At 52.1% G+C, this 26,551-nt stretch overlaps 4 protein-coding genes and 1 pseudogene across 4 annotated transcripts in view; 4 read left to right on the forward strand and 1 right to left on the reverse strand.

The window, feature by feature from the left end:
- LOC127462841 (zinc finger protein 239-like) overlaps window positions 1-26,551 on the forward strand; it is a 300,460-nt gene that overhangs the window by 138,581 nt on the left and 135,328 nt on the right. The gene's annotated exons all lie outside the window — the stretch shown is intronic.
- LOC127462836 (zinc finger protein OZF-like) overlaps window positions 1-26,551 on the forward strand; it is a 201,213-nt pseudogene that overhangs the window by 138,047 nt on the left and 36,615 nt on the right.
- The window catches only part of LOC127462843 (olfactory receptor 14J1-like), a 107,441-nt gene that overhangs the window by 37,656 nt on the left and 43,234 nt on the right, over window positions 1-26,551 (forward strand). The window lies entirely within an intron of this gene.
- LOC127462892 (olfactory receptor 14J1-like) lies at window positions 11,751-12,710 on the forward strand. The gene has a single exon (XM_051771825.1). It carries the CDS (start codon window positions 11,751-11,753, stop codon window positions 12,708-12,710), a length of 960 nt encoding a protein of 319 aa, XP_051627785.1.
- LOC127462845 (olfactory receptor 14J1-like) lies at window positions 21,029-22,102 on the reverse strand. Its single transcript, XM_051771773.1, has one exon. The coding sequence runs from the start codon at window positions 22,044-22,046 to the stop codon at window positions 21,075-21,077; it is 972 nt and encodes a 323-aa protein (XP_051627733.1). The 5' UTR covers window positions 22,047-22,102; the 3' UTR covers window positions 21,029-21,074.

The raw sequence follows: 26,551 nt of genomic DNA on the forward strand, positions 1-26,551 counted from the left end.
TGTGCCCTGGGAACTGCCTGAGGCTGCACTCGATGCCCTTGTGCAGATCATTGAGAAAGAGATTGAAGTGCCCTGAGCCCAGTGCTGAGCCCTGGGAACACCCCTGGATGGAACTCCATTGCCCACCACTCCTTGGGCCTGGCCATCCACACACATGTTTGCCCAGTGAACAGATGCTGCAGAAGGTGTTTGATAAAGGTCCTGTAAGCCCAGAATATTGGGATGAGTGCAGATTTAGCTCTGCACAACAAAGAAATTCATTCACTTTCTCCCTTTTCCTCCCTCTGTGGTCTGGGGGATCTTGTGACTTCAGTGTGTGACTCACTGTGTGCAAAGGGCAAATATGGACAGAATGCGGGGCAGGGAGTGTTGGGGGATCTTGGGATCTGTGCTTGACACAGAAGGTGTTTGCCATTGGTCGAAGACTATCTACTGTGCAAAGTGGGACTTGATTGGGTGCAGTGTGAACTTATAATACAGCAGGGGAAGGACTTCTAGTTTTTATTGAGCTGTACCTTCCTCTGGTTTTGTTTGCTGGCAATAAATGAACATCCCTCTGTGTCTCGGGCAGCTCTTTCTCCAAACCAAGCAGGTGGGAGTTGGTGCCAAGGTGCTGAAACCTGCAGGTCCAGCCTTGAGTGGAGGGAGCTCAGATTTGCCCAAGGCTGCTTTGAGTCCCAGGGGTTTGATGAGGGAATGGTGGGGTGGGGATAGGGATAAAGTCTGATGGATTGTCAGACATAAAGACTCTTGATTTTCTTATCTATTCAGACTGAATTAGGAGCTGCTTGGGATCAGTATCAGCTTAAGATTGCTGATATCAATGTATAAACAGGAAAAAAAGTAACCAGGCCACAAAAGAGACATATTTTATAAGGGTTTTAGTAATACAATATATTCACTTTGAATGCACGTCTGAGATCTGTCTAATAAACCACAAAGGAAATGAAGACTTGGAAGTAAATTATTCCCAGGGTCTTGTCTGGTTAAGATGCCATAACTGAGAAGAGAGTGTGGAGGAATGAGCAGACAAGGAGACCATCCCTGGGGCTGGGGAAGCAGGAACTCAGAGTCACTGGTTCCAGGTGGCAAAAGGACTGTGGGATGTTTCTGAGAGAGCCCATAAAGGGTGTGCTGGTTTCAGGGGGAGTACAGTTAAATTTCTTCCATGTGGTTGGTGCAGGGCTGTGTTTTGGATTTGTGCTGAACACAGGGTTGATAATCACAGAATGACAGAATAGGATGAGCTGGAAGGGGCCCACAAGGATCATCCAGTCCAACCCTTAGCCCTGCACAGGACCATCCCCAAGGGTCACACCATGAGACTGAGAGGATCATCCAAACACTTCTTGAGCTCTGTCAGTCTTGGTGCTGTGCCCACTGCCCTGGGGTGCTTGTTCAGTGCCCAACCACCTTCTGGGGCAAGAATCTTTTTCTAAAATCCAACCTAACACAACTTCAGGCCATTCCCTTGGGTTTTGCCCCTTGTCCCCACAGAACAGAGTTCAGGGTCTGCCCCTCCCCAGGAAGTTGTGACTGCAGTGAGGTCTCCCCTCAGTCTCCTCTTCTCCAGCTGAACACACCAAGTGCCCTCAGTGTCCTCACACGCCTTCCCCCCAAGGCCCTTCCCCATCTTCCTTGCCCTCCTTTGGACACTCTCTAATGACTCAGTCTCTCCTTTCCATTGTGTCCCCCCAAACTGCCCCAATGTTGCCTGTCAGGTCCCTTCTCTCAGCAGGAGCTGATGGCTCAGCCCGTGACTCATGGCTGGGCCGGGGGCTCTCCAGCTGCCCCTGCCCTGGCCTGTGACAGCCCAGCACAAGCCCCTTTGGTTCAAAGAGGTCCTGCAGTGTCCCAATGGCCTCTTGATTCCGTGAGGTTCCACAGTGTTCCAGGACTCCCCTGATTCCATGAGGTCCCACGTGTCCCAGTGGCCCCTTGCTTCCATGTGTTTCTGTAGTTGCCCAGGATTCCTTTTGTTCCATGAGGTCCCACATGTCACAATGGCCCTTTGATTCCAGGAGGTTCTGCCCTTTTCCAGGTTTCCTTCAGTTCCATGTGGCTCTGACATGTCACAATGGACCCTTGACACCGTGAGGTTCCACAGTCTCCAAGGGCATTTTTGTTCCACGAGGCCCTGCAGTGTCCCAAGGGCCACTTGATTCCAGGTGGTTGCTCAGTGTCACAAAGGCCCCTTGTTTCCACAAGGTTCTGCAGTGTCTCCTTGTTCCCACTGTTCCATGAGGTTCTGCAGTGTCACACTGGCCCCTTCATTCCATGAGGTTCCACAGTGTCCCTGGATTCCTTTGGCTCCATGAGGCCCTGCACTGTCAGACTGGGCCCTTGATTCTCTGAGGTTCCACAGTGTAACAATGGCCCCTTGGTTCCCTGAGCTTCCAAAATGTTTCTGGGTTCCTGTGCTTTCATGAGGGCCCACGTGTCAAATGGCCCCTTGGTTCCACGAGTATCCACAGTGTCCCAGTTTTCCTTTGCTTCCATGAGGCCCTGCAGTGTCACAATGAGCCCTTGGTTCCATGAATTCCAGAATGTCTTGGAGCTCCTTTGGTTCCACAGGGAGCTGCATGTCCCAGTGTTCCCTCGTTACCGGGATGTTCTCCACAATTCCTTTAGTTCCATGAGGCTCTGCAGTGTCACAACTGGCCCTTGACTCCATGAAGTTCCAAAAAGTCCCAGGGTTCCTTTGGCTCCATGAGTCCACAATGGAGTAGTGTCACAATGGCCCCTTGTTTCCATAAGGTTCCACAGTGTCCCAGAATTCATATTTTCCATGAGGCCATGGACTTTTACTCTGGAGCCCTGATTCCCTGCAGCCATGCTGTGTCACAATGGCACCTTGGTTCCATGAGATCCTACAGTGTGCCAGGGTTCCTTCTGGAGCATGAGACCCTGCAGTGTCACAGGTGCCCCTTGATTCCATGATATTCCACAGGGTTCCTCTGATTCCATGAGGCCCCACAGGTCACAAAGGTCCCTTGATTCCAGGAGGTTCCACAGTGTCCCAAGGGTCCCTTGAGCTCCGTGGGGCTCTTTGACATCCCGTGACCTCCCGGCTCTTTAGGAGCCCTGAGAACTTCAACAGGGGGAAGTGCCGGATTCTGTCCTGGGATGGGGCAACCCCACAGGGACGGACAGACTGGGAAGGAGAGGCTGGAAAGCAGGGCCGGGAAAGGGCCCTGGGGGTGTTGGTGGGTGGCCAGTTGGCCCTGAGTCAGCAGTGCCCTGGCAGCCAGGAGGGCCAAGCCTGTCCTGGGGGCATCAGGCCCAGCATGGCCGGCCGGGCCAGGGAGGGGATTGTCCCGCTCTGCTCTGCCCTGGGGCGGCCTCACCTGCACCATTGGGGCAGTTTGGGGGGACACAGTGGAAGGGAGAGATTGAGCCATTAGAGAGTGTCCAAAGGAGGGCAAGGAAGGTGGGGAAGGGCCTTGGGGGGAAGGCGTGTGAGGACACTGAGGACACTTGGTGTGTTCAATTGGAGAAGAGGAGACTGAGGGGAGACATCACTGCAGGTCCAACTTCCTGGGGAGGGGCAGAGGAGGGGCAGGCCCTGAGCTCTGCTCTGGGGGGACCAGGGACAGGACTGAGGGAATGGCCTGGAGTTGTGTCAGGGGAGGTTTAGGTTGGATTTTAGAAAAAGATTCATCCCTCAGAGGGTGGTTGGGCACTGACCAGGCTCCCCAGGGCAGTGGGCACAGCACCAAGGCTGACAGAGCTCAGGAAGTGTTTGGATGATCCTCTCAGGATCATGGTGTGGCCCTTGGGGATAGTCCTGTGCAGGGCTAAGGGTTGGACTGGATGATCCTTGTAGGTCCTTCCAACTCATCCTATTCTGTCATTCTCTGATTATCAACCCTGTGTTCAGCACAAACCAAAACACAGCCCTGCACCAGTCACGGGGAAGAAATTTAACTGTACTCCCCCTGAAACCAGCACACCCTTTAGGGGCTCTCTCAGAAACATCCCCCAGTCCATTTGCCACCTGGAACCAGTGACTCTGAGTTCCTGCTTCCCCAGCCCCAGGGATGGTCTCCTTGTCTGCTCATTCCCTCCACAGTCTCTTTTCAGTGATGGCCTCAGTGGGGTTTGCTGACATCCTCAACAACTTGGAGGTTTCCTGATGAATTTGACTTCTCTAGGGTCTTGTTCAGTCTTCAGATCCTCAGTTCAGGAATTCATTGCCAAAGGGTTCCCTGACACTCAAAACATCTTAAGGAGACAAACCTCTGGGAATAATTTACTTTTAAGTCTCCCATTCTTTTGTGGTTTACTAGACAGATTTCACAGCCACATCCCACAGTCCATTTGCCTCCTGCAACCAGTGACTCTGAGTTCCTGCTTTCCCAACCCCCAGGGATGGTCTCCTTGTCTGCTTATTCCTCCACACGCTCTTTTCAGTGTTGGCATCTTAACCAGACAAGGCCCTGGGAATAATTTACTTGTAAGTCTTCATTTCTTTTGTGGTTAATTAGATCTCAGAATCTCAGAGGTGCATTCAAAGTGAATATATTGTACTAAAGAAGCAATGAGAAAATATTTCCTTTTTTGTGCCCTGTTTCCTTTTTTCCTGTTTATACATTGACATCAGCAATCCCCAGTTGATATTGATCCCAGGCACCTCCTAATTCAGTCTGAATAGATATGAAAATCAACACCATTTATGTCTGACAATCCATCAGACTTTATCCCTATCCCCACCCCACCATTCCCTCATCAAAGCCCTGGCACTCAAAGCAGCCTTGGGCAAATCTGAGCTCCCTCCACTCAAGGCTGGACCTGCAGGTTTCAGCTCCTTGGCACCAACTCCCACCTGCTTGGCTTGGAGAAAGAGCTGCCCGAGACACAGAGGGATGTTCATTTATTGCCAGCAAACAAAACCAGAGGAAGGTACAGCTCAATAAAAAACAGAAGTCCTTCCTCTACTGTATATTAAGTCCACATTGCCTCCACTGAAGTCCACTTTGCACAGTAGATAGTCTGAGACCAAAGGCAAATACCTTCTGTGTCAAGCACAGATCCCAAGATCCCCCCAAAACTCCCTGCCCCGGATTCTGTCCATATTTCCCCTTTGCACACAGTGAGTCACCCACTGAAGTCACAAGTTCCCTGATCCACAGAGGGAGGAAAAGAGAAAGTGAATGAATTTCTGTGTTGTACAGAGTTAAATCTCCATTTATTCCAATAATCTGGGGTTACAGAAACATTATCAAACATCCTCTGTAGTATCTGTTCACTGGGGAAACATCTGTGTGGATGGCCAGGCCCAAGGAGAGATCAGATCTACCTGAGACACTTTCATCTGGTCAGTCCCATCCCCCTGTCCATTGTTGGATGTCACTCAGGAGCCCAACTCTTGGCTCCCTGTGCATCTCCAGGATGGACTTTCACAGCCAACCTCTCGACCCGGGTGGCAGGAGGGCCTGCCCTGAGAAGGCCTAAAATGCCATCAGACAATGCCAACAGTGTCAGCTCTCATGCAAGCTGTCTGTGAGATCTGCCAGTTACCGGTGGCACCATGGGAATGGTTTTGGTGTTGAATGATGCTCAAACCAGCCTGGTTCACCCAACTCCAAACACACATCCTACTTTTGGAAGTTGGATGGGACAGAGAAGCTGCTCACTGGCCTGTCCATTTGTGAGGAGCAGTCAATCCCTTCCTACTAGAGAAGTCCAGTCCCCTTTCATCCAGGCAGGTTCTTCTAACACAGCCCTTCTTGGGGTAGATGTGTGGAGATTCCTGCCTTGGGTGGGGACGCCCTCCAAGGACACTCCTCAAGGTTGAGCAAAAGAAATCTCCCCACGACCGTTGGTCTGGATGAGTTACATCAGATCTCTATGTAATAATAATTTCTTTTTGCTGGTTTTAATAGAATTGTTTCAATAATTGTTTCAATATAGTGCACTATCCTATCTTATGCTGTACTACTTGTAGTTTCAACCTTTATACTGTATAGTAAATAATTCTGATTAGGATCTTTTGTCTGATCATTTTTAAGAATAAACGATTCATTTTATTTAAATATTCTCATTTTGTCAGTCATTAAAACCAGTGGGACAAAAGTGGTTCAATCTCACTTCTGTAATTCCTTAAATTTAATTGTTGACAAAATCTGAGGCAAAGATTGGATCCCTTATTCCTTGAGGCTCCACAGTGGGACAATGGCTCCTTGATTCCATGAGGTTGCACTGTTTCCCAGCATTCTTGGGCTCCATAAGGCCCTGCAGTGTGACAATGGCCCACTGATTCCATCATTTTCCCCAGGGTCACAATGGACCCTTGATTCCATGAGGTTCCCCAGTGTCACAATGGTCCCTTAGATTCCAGAAGGCCTTGCAGAATCAGAATGGTCCCTGGATTCTGTGAGGTTCCACAGGGTCACAATGGACCCTTGATTCCATGAGATTCCCCAGTGTCCCATTGGTTCCCTTTGGTTCCAAAAGGGTCTGGGATGTCACACTGGCCCCTTGATTCCCTGATGTTCCACAAAGTCCTGGGGTCTTTTTGATTCCATGAGGTTCCACAGTGTCCCATGTTCCCTTTGGTTCCAGGAGGCCCCAGTGTATTCCAATGGCCCCTGGATTCCAGGAGATTCCACAGTGGAATGGGGTTCCCTTGTCTCCCTGACTTTTGGCAGTGTCCAGAGTCCCTTTGTTCCCAGGAGGTTCCTTTGTTTCCATCAGGCCCTGCCACGTCCCAAATTCCCTTTGGTTCCATGAGGTGCTGCAGGGTCACAATGTCCCCTTGATTCCAGGAGGTTCCACCGTGTCCCAGAGTTCCTTTGGTTCCATGGGGTTCCACAGTGACAAAACTCCCTGGTTCTTATCCTTCCAAAATTTGTGGGCCCATTTTATCCATGCCTGGGATGGAGCACCATTGTGTTTGTGCAGGAATGGATCCATGACCATCCTGCCACTGCCCCAATTGAATGCTGCACAAACGTCACTGCAGGCCCGACCCTGGATGCAGGAACAGTCTGGGAACTCCAGGCCTGCTGACATTCAGCAGAGCCAGGCGGGGTCCCAAAGAGCACAAGGGATTGACTGCAACCCCTGCAGGTCTCTGGCATTGCTGGGGACAAATGCAGGAACTGCCAGGAGCTCTGCAGAGCCCTGACAGTGCCACTGCAATCCCAAGCTGCATTGCCCGGGGCAACCCTCAGCACAGCCAAGGCCACAACCCTTCCTGAAAGGTGTCCCTTCTGGGCAGGGCCAGGGGGACAAACCCCTCCATCTGTCCCTGCACATGTTGGGTCCAATTCTCAGCCCCCACTTAGGGACAAAATCAGCCTACATTGGGTGTTTAGCTTTGCATTTGCTTCACTCTTTTGTGCTTCCAACACACACACACCCCAGTCTGGGCAGAGTCTGGCCCCCCAAAGAACACAAGACCTGACTCTTTGTGGCTCCCGCTGCAGTGACTGGAACTTGGGTCACAATCTGTGCCAGGAGCAGAGAGGTCCCTCCCAACAGAAACTTCTTGGCAATTGAGTTCTTAAGAAAAGGGGACAGGCTGTGGGGATCACTTGCAGGGCACAGCCAGGGACGTGTCTTGAGCAGCCTCCTGTTTAACATGACCAGCTTTTTCAGCTTCTTTTCTCTCTGTTTTCTCATGCTTGGTCCTCCAGTGACCACTGTGATCCTACCCTTGCTTTGTTTCTTTCCTAGACATCCCATGACAAGTCTTGCCCAGTCCCTAAATCCCCTTTCTTGTTGCCCATCATGAGTCTCAGACCCCGAGGCCAAATCCCCCATCCTCAGCTGCAAGGTCACCCTGAGAGGTTCTGCCATTGACCCACTTGGTTACAGTTTCACACAGATACCTTGGAACTTCCTTGGAATTATTTTTTACCTTTTGGGTTTAGAAGGGTTTCTCCAAAAACATGGCAATTCAGGTTTTTAAAAATCAAAATTTTTGGAGAAGGAGTTTGGGACTTTGGACTCAAAAGAATCCCAGAATGGTTTGGGTTGGAAGGGAGCTAAAAGGTCATCTGGTCCAAGTCTCTGCACATGGACAGTGACATCTTTTACTAATTCAGGTTACTCACAGTCCCTGACCTTGGACAAATGCAGGGTTGGGACATCCACTTCTCTGGAAACCTCTTCCAGTTCTTGCCATCCTGATTGTTAAATCTTTCCTCCTATTATCCAATATAAAACTCTTCTCTTTCAGTTCAAGGCTACTGCCGTGTGTTCTACCACCACAGACCTTGGTAAAAAGTATCCCTGTGACTTACTTAGACTATGAACACGACATTTTCATCTGCAAAAACATCTACGAGTGCCCAGAGATCTCCCAAGATGGAGTTTAAAGGTCTCAAGCACATGAGCACTAGAGAGGGGCTGAGGAGCTGTGGCCTCACTGGTGTGGAGACTGAGGACAGCACAGGACAGCCCTGAGAGGGCTTGAAGGGAGGATTTAGAGATGGTGGATCCTTTTGTCAGAGCAGAAAAGAGCATGAGAAAGAAAGAATTAATGCCAAGTGCAGCTGGGGAGGTCCAGAGTGGACATGAGGAAAAAGGAATTTCACTCCATGGAAAACGCTGCAACACATCAGCCAGGAGGAGTGTGGATGAGGCCAAGGCTTTGTGTGTGCAGGAAGAGCCAGGGAGGACGCAGAGATGTCAGTGCAGGAAGGTGCCAGCCAGGTGGGGCAGCCGGGGGGATGAGGACAGCCTGCAGGGAAAGGGGCAGGGCATGGACACCGTAGGACAGCCTGGGCTGGAGAGGAGACAGGGAGGGGGAGAAGCTGAAAGGCCCTGCCAGAGCCACCTTCTGCAGGCCTTTGGCCATGGCTGCTGTCTGTGCCCCTGAGGCCAGGAGGAGGGGAGTGCCCCTTGCAGCCCTGGGGCCTCATGACCTCCTTGTCCCTGCTCAGCAGCCTGGCAGGTGCCACCCCATGGGCCTGCCCTTGGCATTGCACATCCCACATGCCAGTGCCCCAGGAAGAGCCCTGAGGAATGAGGCAGGGACAGGATCTGCCTTCCCAGGGGCTAGGGGTCAGGGCTTGGTCCTCTGGATTAAGGAAACAAGTCAAGGTTTCTTCAGCATCAGAGCCACCTTTCCCTGGCTTGTCCATCTTTGTCATCACTGTCTGCAGTTTTCGGTTCCAACTGGAACCTGGGGACACTTTCTCACTCCTTTCCCTCAGTGGGACCCATTAACAGTACAAGAAACTTCAGTCTTTCAAACTCATTTTGAGTTCTTGAGAAGTTGTTTGACCTTCCTCTCAGGGACTGAGTCTCATGTAAACAACATCAACCCCCCTGAGGGTCCTGAAATGCCTGGGGCTGTTGCTGTGCTGCTGAGCTGGGCCGGGCTCCTGGCACACAGGGAGCTCCTGGCAAGCAAGAAGAGCTTCAAAGAGACAACTCTGTCCAGGAGCAGCTCCTCTGCACAGCCCAGCAGGGCTGAGGGCACTGCCTGCAGCACCCAGGGCACAGGAGAGAAGGCAGAGAGATGAGAGGCAGCCTGGGCTGGGAGGTGACTGAGCTCTCACCACAGGAGAAACCTTCCCAGGATTTGAAGGAAGAATTCTCTGGTTGTAGGAAAATTCAACTTGCCTTCCTGGAGGCATCTCCTCAAGCTGGCACATCCCACAGCTTCCAGGATCTTTCAGCAGGACTCTCCCAGTTGCTGCAGTGCAGGGGAAGTGGCCACATGGCAGAGCAGGGCAGGAGCTGCAGGCAGCCAGGGCAGAGAGGAGAAGGGAGCAGGAGGTTCAAGGGATCCTGGGCTGGGAGGACAGGGCAGAGCTGCTCAGGGTAGGAACCTTCCTAGCCCCTTACCACTGTCAGGCTGTTGGCTGCAGAGCAGTGCAGGGGAGTTGCTGCAAGTGCCTCTGCCAGCTGCCAAATGGCAGCAGTGGCAGGAGCTGTCAGGATGGCTCTGCTGGATTTGCTGGGGTGCAGCAGGAGAAGCTGCTGCAGAGCAGGACTTGCTGCTGCCCCATCAGAGGCCCAGGGCCAGAAGGTTCCCTGTGGCAGGGCTGGCTGTGGGGTGGGAAGGTGGGGGTGCAGCCAGGGGTGCCCAGGGCTGTGGGGCAGAGCAGGGTCCTGCCCCCAGGGCTCTGTGTGCTGGGGCAGGGACTCTGCTGCCTGCCAGGGTCAGCTCTCAGCCCGGCCAAGGAGCTGCCACGGCCCTGCAGGGAGAAGGGGTGGGTGGAAGGAGTGACCCCTCAGGGCAGGGCAGGGCTGGGCAGGGCCCTTCAGCTGCAGGCTCAGGGCTCCTCACAGCTTCAGCTCCACCTCCTCCATTTCCAGGGGCCCTTCTCAGGAAGCACATCCCCCCAGAACACCTCCCCCTTCCCAGCCACCGCAGGGGTCTGGGATCTGCTCTGCAGCCCCTGCCCAGGCAGAGCTGCCCCTGGGCACTGGGCTGGGGATGGCTCTGGCAGCACTGGCAGGGAGCTGAGCTGGGCACAGGGAGGGGCTGCTGGCAGGAACAGCTCCTCAGCCAGAGACAGGCAGGCAGGGAGAGGCAGCTGCTGCCACAAGGGCTGGGCAGGGGGATGGGGGCCCCTCCCTGCTGTCCCTGTGGCACAGACCCCTTCCCTGAGCAGCTCCTGCCTGGGCTCCTTTCCCAGCCTAAGCAGAGCCTGTGCCCTCAGGCCCACGGGGGCTGGGCTGTGCATTGCCCTGCAGCAGCCAGAGCCCAGGCAAGGACAGGGCCCTGATTTCCAGCTGTCTCTGTGTGTCCCTCCTCCCTTGGCAGCAGCACTGTGGCATTTCACTGCCATCCCCTGCTGCCTGGGCTCTCCTTGTTCTCACCATTGGGTTTTCTGAGCCAGTGTGGGGTTTGGGGGGGGGCAGATTCCTGTCCAGACACAAACCCTTTGGGTGCTGCTGTGGGGATGTGTCTGTGGGAACCAAGTGCCCAAGTGCCCTCCAGGCACCTTCAGGGTATTCAACTGTTTGCCTGGGTGTCCTGCAGGGCTGCAGGTGCCCTCCAGAAGGGCACAGCTCTGCCATAGGATCTCTGTGCTGCACAGGATCCCCATGGAGAAAACTCCTCAGTGCTAAATCCATGGAAATGCTCTGGGCAGCTGCAAGGAGCATTTTGTGTCTCACTCTGGGAGGGGAGAGATGAAAAGGTGAGGAGTGTGTCAGTCTGTTCTTTGGACATGGATTCCTGGATCTCTGGGCAGTTTCTCTGTAGGGGAACAGTTGAGTGTGATGCTCCTCCAGCTCCAAGCTGCCAGCACAGGCAGCTGAGCCCAGGACTGATGGGCAGAGCAGCTCTTCTCTCTGCACTAAGGGACCGTCCCTGTGCCCCTCAGAACCCACAAGAGTTGACCTGCAGTGCAATAGAAATGTCAGGGATTTGAAACCTCCACAGCCACTCCTAAGTGTGTCAGGTGCAAGTGGGTGAACAAATCCAAATAATTCCCTCAGCTCAGTCCTTCATTTGGGCAAATTGCAAACAGTAAAACTGAGAAGCTCTTGGATGTATCACGAGTACAATTAATTTGAGATCACCCTGCATTCCAAGTTCCCTCTCCAGCAGAGCAAGAAGGAGTCCTTGGGAGCCCATCCCAGAGTTCCTGCTTCCAATGGTCCCCTCAGGCAGCAAAAGGCAGAGCTCAGGGGAGGGAGCTGCAGGGAGATCTGAGTGAGGAGAGAGAGCCTGAGAGTGGGGTGGCTGAGACGGGCAATGTTTGGCTGCAGAAGCCTGGTCTAACTCAGCAGTGACTTTTCCTCCTCAACAGATCAAAATACTCTGGGGAAAGAAGTAGCAAATGTCCAACAGCAGCTCCATGGCCCAGTTCCTCCTCCTGGCATTGGCAGACAGGCGGGAGCTGCAGCTCCTGCACTTCTGGCTCTTCCTGGCCATCTCCCTGGCTGCCCTCCTGGCCAACGGCCTCATCCTCAGCGCCGTAGCCTGTGACCACCACCTGCACACCCCCATGGGCTTCTTCCTGCTCAACCTCTCCCTCACAGACCTGGGCTGCATCTGCACCACTGTCCCCAAAGCCATGCACAATTCCCTCTGGGGCACCACAACCATCTCCTACAAGGGATGTGCTGCACAGCTCTTTTTCTTTCTGTTCTTCATCTCATCAGAGTATTTCCTCCTCACCATCATGTGCTACGACCGCTACGTTGCCATCTGCAAACCCCTGCACTACGGGACCCTCCTGGGCAGCAGAGCTTGTGCCCACATGGCAGCAGCTGCCTGGGCCACTGTGTTTCTCTATTCTCTGCTGCACACAGCCAATACATTTTCCCTGCCCCTGTGCCAGGGCAATGCCCTGGACCAGTTCTTCTGTGAACTCCCCCCCATACTCAAGCTCTCCTGCTCACACTCAGGCTACCTCAGGGAACTTGGGCTCATTCTGGTTAGTGTCTGTTTAGTTTTCAGTTCTTTGGTTTTCATTGTTTTCTCCTATGTGCAGATCTTCAGGGCTGTGCTGAGGATCCCCTCTCAGCAGGGACGGCACAAAGCCTTTTCCACGTGCCTCCCTCACCTGGCCGTGGTCTCTCTGTTTGTCAGCACTGGTACATTTGCCTACCTCAAGCCCCCCTCCATCTCCTCCCCATCCCTGAATCTGGCTCTGTCAGTTCTGTACTCGGTGGTTCCTCCAGCACTGAACCCCCTCATCTACAGCCTGAGGAACCAGGAGCTCAAGGATGCCCTGAGAAAAATGATGACTGGATGCTTTTCAGGAGCAATCAAGTTCCAGTTTTCTGGTGTGTAGCATTCAGAATGGGATTCCTTAATGGCCCAGCCTTCCTGTTCACATTTTTCTTGGAGGTCATCAGGTTCTTCTTGCAGTTAATTTTTTCTGCAATGATATATTATTATGCATCTACCTTCTAATTTAGTGTCTACTCATTGAATTTGACCCAGATATGTATAAAGAATGAATTGTGCTCTCTGAGGATTTAAACAAAATAAAGGACCCTGCAGTGCCTTCTTTCTCCAAGACCCTTCTTCTCAGATGTTCCTAAAGGACAGCACACTGCAGGACAGGGTGTATTTGCAAACGGGAAGGGGACAATAATCCCAGCCCAGCAGCACTGCCAGGGAGCAGCAGGGCTTGGTCTTTGCAGAGCTGCTCTCTTGCCACTTCCACACTGTCCTCCTGAGCCCCTTTCTCACTGTAAGGCCTGAGTGCTCTCTGAGCACAGTCCTGGGGGGTGGAAGCCCTTGGAGCACAGGCAGGGACAGGCCCTGGGAACTTGTGAAGCAGAGCTGGGCTCCCTTCCAGCATCTCCAGGATGCTGTGGGATCTTCTGAGGCCACTGCATGGACTGGGTCACTTCTTCTGTCCCCTTGCTCCAGGGTTTGGAACTCTCCTGCAGTGTCACCATGACACTCCTGCTCTCTGCTTTCCAGGTTCCATTTTCAGATCCAGTCTTCCCCTCCTGTTCCCAGGGACATCCTGGGAGTGCTTCAGAGCTGCCATCCTGGGGCAGCTCCTGCCCAGCGTGGGCAGGCACAAGGTCTCTCCAGCTGCTCCTCTCCCCTCCCCAGTGCCACTGTTTTCTGCAGCCTCCTCATCCTTGCCCAGCACAGCCCTCCTGGCACAGTTGGACACAGCCCTTGTTCTACCCCCTCCTCAGGCACCTGCCCAACCCCCTCAGCTCCAGCCTGATGGCCACAAACCTTCAGGGCAGGGAGGCACTGGGCAAAATGCTGAGGAAACCTTTCAGCTGCACTCAAATCAAATTGGAGGGGTTGACCTTGAGGAAGAAATCCCTTCTCATTCTCCTGAACCACCAGGACAACCTGTGTTGTGTCCTGGGCACTCCTCTGGCAGTGTGGGCTATGGAAAAGGTTTTGGTGTCAGGGATATTGGGAAGGCTGGGCAGTGTCCCTGGGAGACCTCTCCCAAACCCTTGGAAAGGCCAGAGCCATCCCAGAGCTTCCTGGGGCCTTGGCAAAGGCAGACATGGAACCAGTCTGCAAACAGGGCAGCAAGGAGGGTTGGCAGAGTTCCAGACTGCTCAGGCTCAGCAGGGAAGGGGAGAGGGCAAGTCCTCCTGCAGCCATTCCCAGGCATGGGAAGGACAAGGCAGGGATTGCAAAACCTCTGTGGGAGGGAAAAGAACGGGAATGTTGTGTGCCCAGACTTCAGCAAGGCCTTTGACATGGTCCCCTTTGCTCTCTTATGGCCAGACTGGTGAGAGCTGGGCTGAAGAAGTGGAAGATGTGGTGGGTGGGAAGTTGGTTCAATGAAGAGTGTCCAATAAAATCCATGGTACAAAGTCCACTTGGCAGCAACTTCCTGGTGAAATCCCTCAGTGACCAGCCCTTGAACACCACTATAGAACATCTTTATTATCTCTCTGTACAATGGGACAAAATGTATTTTCAAGTCCTTTGTGGATGATGCCAAATTTCAGGGAGCCATTGAGCAACCTGTCCTGGTTTAAAGACACATATTGGGGCAGGTACTCCAATAAAATGAATTCACTCCTCTTTTATTCCCCACCAGTACAGGGAGATAAAATACAAGGATAGTATAAGTGAAAAAAAAACAATTTACTGACAAGAAATATTGCAGCAAAACCAGCAATACCAACAGAACAGTTCAAAGCAACAGCAGACAGAGAAATTGCCTCCTCTCTCCCCCCCTGCCCCAACTCCCTTTTGTAAACAGATAAAAACAGGGATCAACACGTGCCTCCCTTCCCCCTTTTCCCCCTCAATGAAGAAAGAACAAAAATTAAATCAGGGGAAAGAGGGGGCAAAGCAAAATGTGGGAAACTCTCTGGTCTGAGATCAGTTGTGCTGCCCAAGAACACGCTGACCCCAGAGGTGTCCAAGCGGGGCAGAGCCGGCGACTCCGGTCCGTGCGGCGGCGGGGGGGAGGCAGCGGCTCTGCTTGATTCCATGGAGTTCTGGGCAGGCACAGTGGCCCCTTGGTTCCAGGAGGGTCTGAGATGTCTCAGGGTTCATTTGGTTCCAAAGAGACCCCACATGTCACAATGGTCCCTTGGTTCCACGAGATTCCACAGTGTCCCTGCATCCCTTTGGTTCCAGGAGGCCCTGCAGTGTCACAGGGCCACTTGATTCTGTGACGTTACAAAGAATCAGAATGGCCCCTTCATTTAAGGCCAACTGCACATGGAGATGCCTTAGGGAGAGCGTGGGCACCCAGACAAGGGAGTTGTCACCCCCGTGGACTCAGTCCTGGTGTCACCACATCTGGACTGGTCGGTCTGTCTGTGAGGTTCCCCATTGTGGAGGAATGAGGAAGAACTGGAGAGGGTCTAGAGGAGATCTGACAGGATGGAGCTTTTCTCTGTATTGGAAATAGGATGAGATCTCCACAAAGAGCAGCATGGAATGTTCAGACTGAAGGTGAGGAAAAAGAAATGTCACTCAGCAGAGACCCTTGTAGTGCAAGAGGTCACCCACAGGGGGTCAGGATCAGCCCATGGCTTTGTGTTCCAGGGAACAGCCAGAGCTGGTGCAGAGACACCAGGGAGGGTCTAGAAATGCTGCTGGGAGGGGGTGGGAAAGCAGGAGGGGTGTGTGCAGCCTGCAAGGCCAGAGCAGCAGCAGGGCCAGGGCAGGACAGCCTGCAGGAGAGATGGCCAAGGGCTCTGGCAGGGCTGCAAGGCCCAAAGGCACCCAGGCCTTTGTCCCCTTGCCTCTGGCAGCTGCCTCTGCCACTCAGGACACCACAAGCAACTTTCCTGGCAGGTTCTGCCCTTGGGTTCTGCCTCGCCCCTCCCTCAGCAGCCTGGCAGGGGTTGCCCAGTTTTGGGCCTTTGTTGTTCCTCCCCCTCCCATCCCAGTGCCCCCCAAACAGCCCTGAGCCAGCCGGGAGGGACAGGATCTGCTGGGCCAGGGCCTGGGGCTCAGCCCTTGGCCTTTGTGCTCCACAAAACCAAGGCAGGCTTTGCTCAGCATTGCAGGGGCCTGCCCAGAGCCTTTGTCTGCCTGCACTCCTGGCCTCCAAGGAGCTGCTCCAAGGAGTCCCTGGGGAGGCTTTGGCAGTGCCTGCCCTCAGTGGGGCCCAGCAATGCTTCAAGGCACTTGCAGTTTGGCTTCTGACTTCTTCAGCAGCTGCTTCAATCTTCTCTCAGTACCTCAGGATCATGGGCTGGGCTGCAAACACCCCGTGGGGCTCATTAAAATCCAGAAATCCCTCAGGATCTCTTTGTCTTCCTTTAATTGTTTACAAGGCAATTTCAAAACAAGTCTTCAAAATTTGTAATTTTTGTTTTAATTCAATTATGGATACTTTTTAGTTCAGAGGAGAGGTGATAGAGGTGTTCTCCAAGTGATCTTGATGCTGAGTGTCTCCTCAGGAGATCCACACTGACCCTGGATGATCAACCTTGCTCCTCACCCCCCAACCTCACCAGTTCTGACATGGCCCATCTTGGACTGACAGCTGATGCAGCTCCAAACACACTGTGGGACCCATTAAAACACTGAAAAACAAATTATTTCCGTTCCTTTCATTGTCTTCCAAGACTTCAAGATACCAAAAATTAATTGGAGTTGTTTTGTAGTTTAGCTAAGGAGGAAGACTTTAAAGTGGACATCACAAAAAATATTTATTTTTTGATGAAAGAGAATGATTTACACAGAGCCTTGGGATGCAGGAGGGTCAGGGTGCAAAGGACTTGGATCCAAAGACAAGGGGGCAAAAGACATTAGTAGCACTTAACCATTGACCAACTGAACGACTATCAACTGGTTCAATAGCATTTGCTATAATTTTAACAGTGACTGAATTCAAGATTCACAACAACATTCACCCCACAGTGAATTCACACCCACACCCAGGCAGAGATGTGTGCACACATCAAGAGCTGGGTGTGGAAAGGTCCCTCTCCCAAATTCTCCTGTTGTCAGGGAAACACTCCCCCAAATCCCTTTGTGTTTCCCACCAGACAAGGGTCCCAGCTGGAGGAGTGTTTGTGGAGGGGGATCAGAATTGTCCTGGGCATCAGCACCGCTCTTTGGAGTGTTGCAAACTGGAGGGTTCCCGAGCTGGGAGAGGCTGCCAGAGGTGTCCCACTGAGAGGGAGGTGCTGGGGAGCTGCCAGGGCCTCCCTCAGCCCCGCTGGGTGTGGGCTCCCAAGGGGACTGGCTTTAGTTATCTGCTGAATTGCCATCCTGGGGTCAGGAATGACTGGAGTTTCCAAACTATTTGGGAATTGTATCCAAACTGTTCCATTTGAGTTATGATTCAGGTAGGGAATATTCCAAGGCTTTCATGGGATGACTGATTATCCTGTGTTCCCAAACTGTTCCACTCCAGATTGTTCCCACCTGTATCATCCAGGAGCACCTGGTCCAGTCCAGGGACACTTCCCCACAGCCCTGGTCCAGTCCAGGGGCTCTTCATTGCTCAGCTGGTTTGGTCAAGGCTTGTCAGGAGCTCCTGAGATCATACCTATAAGACGGATGGGGACAGACTTAGTTGTAATAAGACAAGTGATAATGGTTTTCAACTAAAAAAGAGCAGATTGGAACTAGATAGAAGGAAGAAATTTTTTACACTGAAGGTGATGAAACACTGGCACAGGTTGCCCAGAGAGGTCATAGATGCCCCACCCTTGGAAACATTCAAGGCCAGGTTAGAAAGGGCTGTGAGAAACCTGATCTAGTTGAACATGTCCCTGTTCATTGCAGGGGGTTGGATTAGATGTCCTATAAAGGTCCCATCTGACTCAAACTCTTTAGGATTCTATAGTTCTTTCCTACAGAGCCAAGGCTGACAAGGATCCCACAGGTTTCAGACCCAGCTATGGGCCCTTTGATGACCCATCTGGCAGCTCTGCTAAAAAGCTGCTGCAAAGAACCTCCAGACCTAAAGGAGCTTTTGTGCTGGGCTCAGCTGTGGCTCTCAGGGCTGGGGGGTTGGCTTTTGGCTGCCAGGTGCCCACCAAAGCTCTCTCTCACTCCTCCTCCTCCTCCTTCTCCACCGACCTTCATGCCTGCAGAGTTTTTTCTCCTACATTTCTCTCACTCCTCTCTGGGTTACAGCACCCTGGATTTTATCCTTTCTCCAAAGGGTTATCACAGAGGTGCCTCTGGAATTGCTTTTTGGCTCAGCTTTGGGCACTGGCTGGGCCATTTTGGAGCCACCTGAAACTGGCTCTCTCTGACACAGAGTCAACTCTTGATCTCCTCTTCCCTAAGGGAAACCTGCAGCCCCCTCCCTGCAACCAAACCTGATCCACAGGGTCATTAAAGTGCCCAGGAATACAGGAGGTCATTGATCCCATTATTCCTCAGGCTGGTTAAACAAGACTTTGTCCTCTTGCTGTCCCTGACTGCAGGTTCTTTCTGTCAGAGCAGAGCTGGGCTGGACCTCAGCCGTGTTTTGCTCCAGAGCCTGCTGGGGTGGGGGCAGATGGCAATGGCAGAGGGACTGAGGTGCCCCGAGGAGAGCAAACCCTGCTGTCCCCAGGGCCAGAGAGACACAGGGCTGGGCTGGGCAGCCTGGCAGGACAGGGCTTTGCTGCCTGGGGGGTCTCTGCCACCGTGGAGGGCCTGGAGGCTTCAGGTGACTGATCTGCAGGAAGGAGAAAGTGCTGATGGAAATGTCCTTGGCTTTGGACATCCTGGGATCCAGGAACACTGTGAAAGTCACTGTTCTGTTCCTCGGCTGCACCACCAAAGGGGTGGGTAAGAGTTATCAAGCATTGGAACAGAATGTCCAGGGAAGTGGTTGAGTCACTACAGAGAATTGTTAAGGTTGGAAATCATAGAGATCATAGAGATTATTGGGAATTTTAAAATCTGGCCCAGATATCACCCCACAACAGCAACCATTAACCCAACACTGGCATCTTCACCACTAAACCGTGTCCTCAAATGCCACAGCTCCATGTTTTTTGAACACTTCCAGGGATGGTGACTGTAAGACCCCAGGGTTGAGCTACGAGCTCAGCAAAGGGGTTTTACTTTAAAAAATATAAAAGGCACCAAAAATATCTGCCCTCCAGATATTTGAAAAGGGCCTTCAGTTCTTTTAATCCTTAGAAAGAGACTACAAGGGAGAAGACACTGCACACATTTTCTCAAGTGGTCAAAAAACACACTTTTAATGGCAAACTTTAGAAAATAAGGGAGCTTGGCAGAAGGTAACAGAGCAATATTCAACCAGAACAGAGCATTCCCCAAAGCCTTGGCTGATCACAGGCCAACCCATCCCAGTCAGCTGGATGGTTTATTGACAATGTGTCCCGAGGGGCGGCACCTCCGATGCCACAGAAACCCCTCCCCCTGGATTAGGAAACCTTTGGAATTCAGGAGGTGTTGCAGTGGAGCCATTGGGACACTGCAGGGCCTGCTGGAATCCAGGGGCCGGTGGGACACTGGGGAGCCTCTTGGAGCCAAGGGAACCCCGGGATATTTTGGAACCTTAGGGAATCAAGGGGCCATTTCTGGCAGGATAATACCTAAAATATGGTCAGAGAATACAAACAATTCAAACTGTCTGTTGTGAGTTACTGCTGGTGTCAAGGTGCTGTTTTTAATGTTGAATTATGCTAAACCCAAAATGCTTCATGGAACTTCAAACACACAGCCTGCTTTTTGAAGCAGGATTTGACAGAGAAGCTGCTCCCTGGCCCCCAAATATGTCCAGCAGTCAAACCCTTTATAACTATAAAAGCCCCATCCAACTCTCATGTGGCAGATTCTTCCCCAGACTTCCTTGAAGTGTTTGGAGCTTCTGCCATGAAGCAGGGACAGCTCTTCATGGTCACTAACCAGGGGTTAAGTGAGAGAGAGAGAACTTCTCCCTGTCCTTGTGGGGTGAGTTACCTCAATCTCTGCTTCAGGATTGTTTCTTTTTGCTGGCTTTGATCCAATTGCTTTAATAGAATGACTTTGATAGACTGCACTGTCCTATCTTACACTATACTACTAGGAGGTTTTGGCTTTTGTACTGTGCAGGAAATAATTCTCTTTAAGGTCTTTCATCTGTTCACTTGTCTGATCAATTTTCTGTTTGATTGTCATAATAAATAATTTATTTTCTAGAAGTATTTCTGATTTGCCATCACTAAAACCTGCAGGAGAAAATGATTGAATCACACCTCTATAATTCCTTCAATCTAACCAAAAATCTGAGCCTGAGATTGGATCCAGCCACCCCCAGGCTCCTCTCTGAGAAGGAATTTAGAAAGCAAGGGGGTCCTTTCTGCCCCTCGTAGCTCAACGAGACAGCTTCTGCCATCAACTTTGTCTAAGCCTTCCCCCCCCAGCCCCAAGCTGTGACACAGGGGCATGTCTTGTCCATCAGTGCAGACATGGACTCCTGAGCTGGTCATTTATGTCCCTCCTTGGAGGGAAGAACAAGCCCAATGGCCTGGGGTGAGAGGCCAGTGCTGGGAGCGGCGCTGGCTGTGCCAGGGCACTGCTGGGTGCCCCCACCCTGAGCACTCCCCCCCTTGTTCTGGTCACTGCTGTTTTCCTCTGCAGGGCGTTGTGTTGGGCACATCCTGGAGAGCAAAGTGGAAAGCAGATGGAAGCTTTGAGGCCCTGGCCTGAGGAGATGCCCCTGCAGGATGGCAGTGCTGCTGCAGAGGTCAGCTCTGTGCCAGCAGTGCCCGTGGCTGTCCCTGCCTGCAGTCCCTGGACAGTCCTGCAGCAGGACTGGCACCGACTGCCAGAGCACTGAGGCCTCCAAAAACACATGGCTCTGCAGGACAGTGTGGAAGGGAAGGGAGAGGAGGCCCCTCAGGAGAAGGGCTGCTGCTCCCTGGCAGTGCTGCTCTGCTGGGACTCTTTTCTGGCCCAGCTGTGCACAGAGGCACCGACCCTGCAGCTGCAGAGAAGTCAGAGAGGAAAGATGTCAGGCAAACAAGTCAATACAGAGTTCTTCATGTGGTTGAAGCACACAGTGAGTACAATTCCCAATTTGTACAGCCTGTGGGCCAGGCTAGAAAGGCAAATATTGAATTGAAAATGGTGTTTATATATATATATACACTTTTTTATATATATCTTTATATATATCTTTATATATATAAAGATTTTTTGGTGTGAAAAAATTCTCACAAAAATAATACCCCTACCATGAGTAAAAAATAGAGAAGATATGGTGGGCCTTTAATGAAGTACATAACAAGACTGGCCTTTAATGAGGTCCATAACATGTAGAAGAAGGAGAGTTTATTGCTTCTGAAAAACACCCAGTTATGAGTTTCCTCAGGGCATCCTTGAGCTCCTGGTTCCTCAGGCTGTAGATGAGGGGGTTCAGTGATGGAGGCACCACTGAGTACAGAACTGACACAATAAGATCCAGTGATGGGGAGGAGATGGAGGGGGGCTTCAGGTGGGAAAACATGATAGTGCTGAGGAACAGGGAGACCACGGCCAGGTGAGGGAGGCACGTGGAAAAGGCTTTGTGCCGTCCCTGCTGAGAGGGGATCCTCAGCACAGCCCTGAAGATCTGCACATAAGAAAAAACAATGAAAACAAAAGAACCAAGTGCTAAAAAGGCACTAACCACAATGAACCCAATTTCCCTGAGGTATCCTGAGTGTGAGCAGGAGAGCTTGAGGATGGGGGGGAGTTCACAGAAGAACTGGCCCAGGGCATTGCCCTGGCACAGGGGCAGGGAAAATGTATTGGCTGTGTGCAGCAGAGCATTGAGAAAGCCAGTGGCCCAGGCAGCTGCTGCCATGTGGGCACAAGCTCTGCTGCCCAGGAGGGTCCCGTAGTGCAGGGGTTTGCAGATGGCAACGTAGCGGTCGTAGCACATGATGGTGAGGAGGGAAAACTCTGCTCCAAGGAAGAAGAAAAAGAAAAAGAGCTGTGCAGCACATCCCTTGTAGGAGATGGTTGTGGTGTTATGGAGGGAATTGTGCATGGCTTTGGGGACAGTGGTGCAGATGCAGCCCAGGTCTGTGAGGGAGAGGTTGAGCAGGAAGAAGCCCATGGGGGTGTGCAGGTGGTGGTCACAGGCTACGGCGCTGAGGATGAGGCCGTTGGCCAGGAGGGCAGCCAGGGAGATGGCCAGGAAGAGCCAGAAGTGCAGGAGCTGCAGCTCCCGCCTGTCTGCCAATGCCAGGAGGAGGAACTGGGCCATGGAGCTGCTGTTGGACATTGGCTGTTCCTTAGCACAGAGTCTGTTCAGAAAAGGAAAGCACAGGGAATAATTAAGACAGCCCCCTCTCAGCAAAGCCAGTGCAGTTTTCAGGGAAATCCCCTCCAAGGCCTTTCTTTTCTCTGGTTTGTGCTCTCTCAGGGTGCTGGGAGGAGCAGGAGCTCTGCCCATGTGCTGCCAAGGACTCAGCTTTGCTCTGCTGCAGTGCAGACATGGAGCTGGTTTGGGACAGCTCTCATGATCCCAGGGGATGTCACATGGATCCCAGCTTTGATGGAAAAGTTCAATTCCTGTACTGTTATCTTGGAGAAATTTGGGCTGCAGGAGAGAAGCACAGTGTATCCTTAAAATAATTTCAACTGGATTTTTTGTTTACAATCATAACACCTGCTTTTTTAGGGGCAAACTTTTCTGATGACAAATCTGAAGAGTGTTGAGACAGGACAGGCAGAAGGGCTGAGCTCTCCGTTGCTTATTGCAGAGCCAGGAGAGCTGCAGGATCTCTCAGCCTGTTTCCCATCTGCCCTGAACCTTCCCTCTTGCTGCCTTGAAGATGACCTCACACAGAGATTCATCTTTAAAAACCCCACCAAGATCTGTGCTGAGAGCAGGGCAGTGCTGCTGGAAAGGGCAGCTCTGGGAAGTGTCCCCTGTGCCAGCCCAGAGGTGCAGCTGTGCTGGACAGAGCAGGACAGGAGCCCTCCTGCAGGGAAGCCAAGGGCTGGCACAGGAGAGTGCCCACCCCCAAGAGAAGGCTCAGCACTGCCCAGGGTCCTGTGCTCATTTCTGAGACTGCCTGAAATATTCATGTCTGAGAGTAAAAGAGTTTGAATTTCAGTGCAGCCTCCTGAACTGAGAGAACAATGTCTATGCTACAATGCCTGAGCAGCAAACACACCTCAGCACTAATTCCTTTCCTGTAGCCCCTGTCTTTCCTTACCTTTGCAAAACATCCTCCATTCAATATGGTGTAGTGGTGTGGAGCTGTGAGCTGGTCTGACCCTGTAAACACCAAGACATGGAAAAATCCTCCCTCAGCTGCCAGGTTTGCTCCTTGCCCACAGCCCTTGTGCCCCAGCCCTGGCAGCAGCTCCCCGGGCCAGCTGAGAGCTGCCCCTGGCAGGCAGCAGAGTCCCTGCCCAGCACAGCACCCTGGGCTGCAGGACCCTGCTCTGCCCCACAGCCCTGGGCACCCCTGGCTGCACCCCTGGCTTCACAGCTCTTCCAAAGTGCCCCAAAACAGCCCCTGCTCACCCATCCCATCAGCTGGGGCTGGGCCAGCTTTAGGAGATGCCTCCAGGAGCTGCCCCTGCACTGCCCTGCAGCCACAGACTCACCATGTGCAGCCCTGCCAAGGTTCCTCCTGCAGGGAGCTCTCAGCCATCCTGCCAGTGCTGAGCCCCTTGAAGCTCTGTCTGTGCCCTGCTGGTGTCCCTGAGCTGGCCTGGCAGTGCCCTCAGCCCTGCTGGGCTGTGCAGAGGAGCTGCTCCTGGGCAGAGCTGTCTCTTTGAAGCTCTTCTTGCTTGCCAGGAGCTCCCTGTGTGCCAGGAGCCCGGCCCAGCTCAGCAGCACAGCAACAGCCCCAGGCATTTCATGACCCTCAGGGGAGTTGATGTTGTTTACATGAGACTCAGTCCCTGAGAGGAAGTTCAAACAACTTTTCAAGAAGTCAAAGTGACATTAAAATAATAAAGTTTCTTGTAGTGCTAATGAGTCTCACTGAGGGACACAACTGAGAACGTGTGCCCAGGTTCCAGTTAGAGCAGAAATCTGCAGACAGTGATGACAAGAATGGACAAGCAAGGAAAAGGTGGCTCTGATGCTGAAGAAACCTTGACTTGTTTCCTTAATCCAGAGGACCAAGCCCTGATCCCCAGCCCCTGAGAAGGCAGATGCTGTCCCTGCCTCATTCCTCAGGGCTCTTCCTGGGGCACTGGGATGTGGGATGTGCAATGCCAAGGGCAGGCCCATGGGGTGGCACCTGCCAGGCTGCTGAGCAGGGACAAGGAGGCCATGAGGCCCCAGGGCTGCAAGGGGCACTCCCCTCCTCCTGGCATCAGGGGCACAGACAGCAGCCCTGGCCAAAGGCCTGCAGAAGGTGGCTCTGGCAGGGCCTTTCAGCTTCTCCCCCTCCCTGTCTCCTCTCCAGCCCAGGCTGTCCTACGGTGTCCATGCCCTGCCCCTTTCCCTGCAGGCTGTCCTCATCCCCCCGGCTGTCCCACCTGGCTGGCACCTTCCTGCACTGACATCTCTGCGTCCTCCCTGGCTCTTCCTGCACACACAAAGCCTTGGCCTCATCCACACTCCTCCTGGGTGACGTGTTGTAGCACAGCATCTTCCATGGAGTGAAATTCCTTTTTCCTCATGTCCACTCTGGACCTCTCCAGCTGCACTTGGCATTAATTCTTTCTTTCTCATGCTCTTTTCTGCTCTGACAAAAGGATCCACCATCTCTAAATCCTCCCTTCAAGCCCTCTCAGGGCTGTCCTGTGCTGTCCTCAGTCTCCACACCATTGTGACCACAGCTCCTCAGCCCCTCTCTAGTGCTCCTGTGCTTGAGACCTTTCAAGCCCATCTTGGGAGATCTCTGGGCACTCACAGATGTTTTTGCAGATGAAAGTGTCATGCTCATAGTCTAAGTAAATCACAGAGATACTTTTTACCAAGACCTGTAGTAGCAGAACACAGGGCAATGGCTTTGAACTGAAAGAGAAGTGTTTTCTATTGGATAATAGGAGGAAAGATTTAACAATAAGGGCAGAATGAACTGGAACAGGTTTCCAGAGAAGTGGATGTCCCATCCCTGCATTTGTCCAAGGTCAGAGACTGTGAGTAACCTGAATTAATAAAAAATGTCACTGTCCATGTCCAGGGACTTGGACCCGATGACCTTTTAGCTCCCTTCCAAGCCAAATCATTCTGGGATTCTTTCAAGTCCCAAACTCTTTCTCCAAGAATTTCCATTTTTGAGGACATGATTTCCCATGTTTTTGGAAAAACCCTTCTAAACCCAAAAGGTAAAAAAATTAGTTCCAAGGAAGTTCCAAGGTATCTGTATGAAACTGTAACTAAGTGGGTCAATGGCAGAACCTCTCAGTTGAGTATGGGGGATTTGGCCTCGGGCTCTGAGACTCATGATGGGCAGCCAGAAAGAGTATTTGGGGACTGGGCAAGACTTGTCATGGGATCTCTAGGAAAGAACCAAAGCAAGGGTAGGATCCCAGTGGTCACTGGAGGAACAAGCTTCCCCTTGTGCAGATCATCGAGAAAGAGATTGAAGTACCCTGAGCCCAGTGCTGAGCCCTGGGAACACCCCTGGATGGAACTCCATTGCCCACCACTCCTTGGGCCTGGCCATCCACACACATGCTTGCCCAGTCAACAGATGCTGCAGAAGGTGTTTGATAAAGGTCTTGTAAGCCCAGAATATTGGGGTGAGTGCAGATTTAGCTCTGCACAACACAGAAATTCATTCTCTTTCCCTCTTTTCCTCCCTCTATGGATGGAGGGAACTTGTGACTTCAGTGTGTGACTCACTGTGTGCAAAGGGCAAATATGGACAGAATGCAGGGCAGGGAGTGTTGAGGTTGATCTTGAGATCTGTGCTTGACACAGAAGGGGTTTGCCATTGGTCTAAGACTCTGCAAAGTGGACTTCAGTGGAGGCAGTGGGAACTTCATCCTGGCAAAGGATTAAGGGTTTCTTTTTTTATTGAGATGTTTCCTTCCTTTGGTTTTGTTTGCTGGCAATAAATGAACATCCCTCTGTGTCTCAGGCAGCTCTTTCTCCAAGCCAAGCAGGTGGGAGTTGGTGCCAAGGAGCTCAAACCTGCAGGTCCAGCCTTGAGTGGAGGGAGCTCAGATTTGCCCAAGGTTGCTTTGAGTGCCGGGGCTTTGATGAGGGGATGGTGGGGTGGGGATAGGGATAAAGTCTGATGGATTGTCAGACATAGAGGGTCTTGATTTTTTTACCTATTCAGACTGAATTAGGAGGTGCTTGGGATCAGTATCAACTTAGGATTGCTGATATTAAAAACAGAAAAAAAAGTAAACAGGCCACAAAAAAGACATCTTTTCTCATGCTTTTAGTAATACAATATATTCACTTTGAATGCACTTTTGAGATCTGTCTAATTAACCATGAAGGAAATGAAGACTTAGAAGGAAATTATTCCCGGGGGCTTGTCTCATTAAGATGCCATCACTGAAAAGAGAGTGTGGAGGAATGAGCAGACAAGGAGACCATCCCTGGGACTGGGGAAGCAGGAACTCAGAGTCACTGGTTCCAGGTGGCAAATGGACTGTGGGATGTGGCTGTGAGAGCCCCTAAAGGGTGTGCTGGTTTCAGGGGGAGTACAGTTAAATTTCTTCCCCGTGGCTGGTGCAGGGCTGTGTTTTGGTTTGTGCAGAACACAGGGTTGATAATCACAGAATGACAGAATAGGATGAGTTGGAAGGGACCCTGATATGGTTTGAAGCTGGCTCCCTGCCAAGTCTCCAAACCTT

The sequence above is a fragment of the Manacus candei genome, unplaced genomic scaffold (assembly GCF_025592945.1).
Source record: "Manacus candei isolate 608988 ecotype Guabito, Panama unplaced genomic scaffold, ASM2559294v1 h1tg000142l, whole genome shotgun sequence".
Taxonomy (NCBI): Eukaryota; Metazoa; Chordata; class Aves; order Passeriformes; family Pipridae; genus Manacus; species Manacus candei.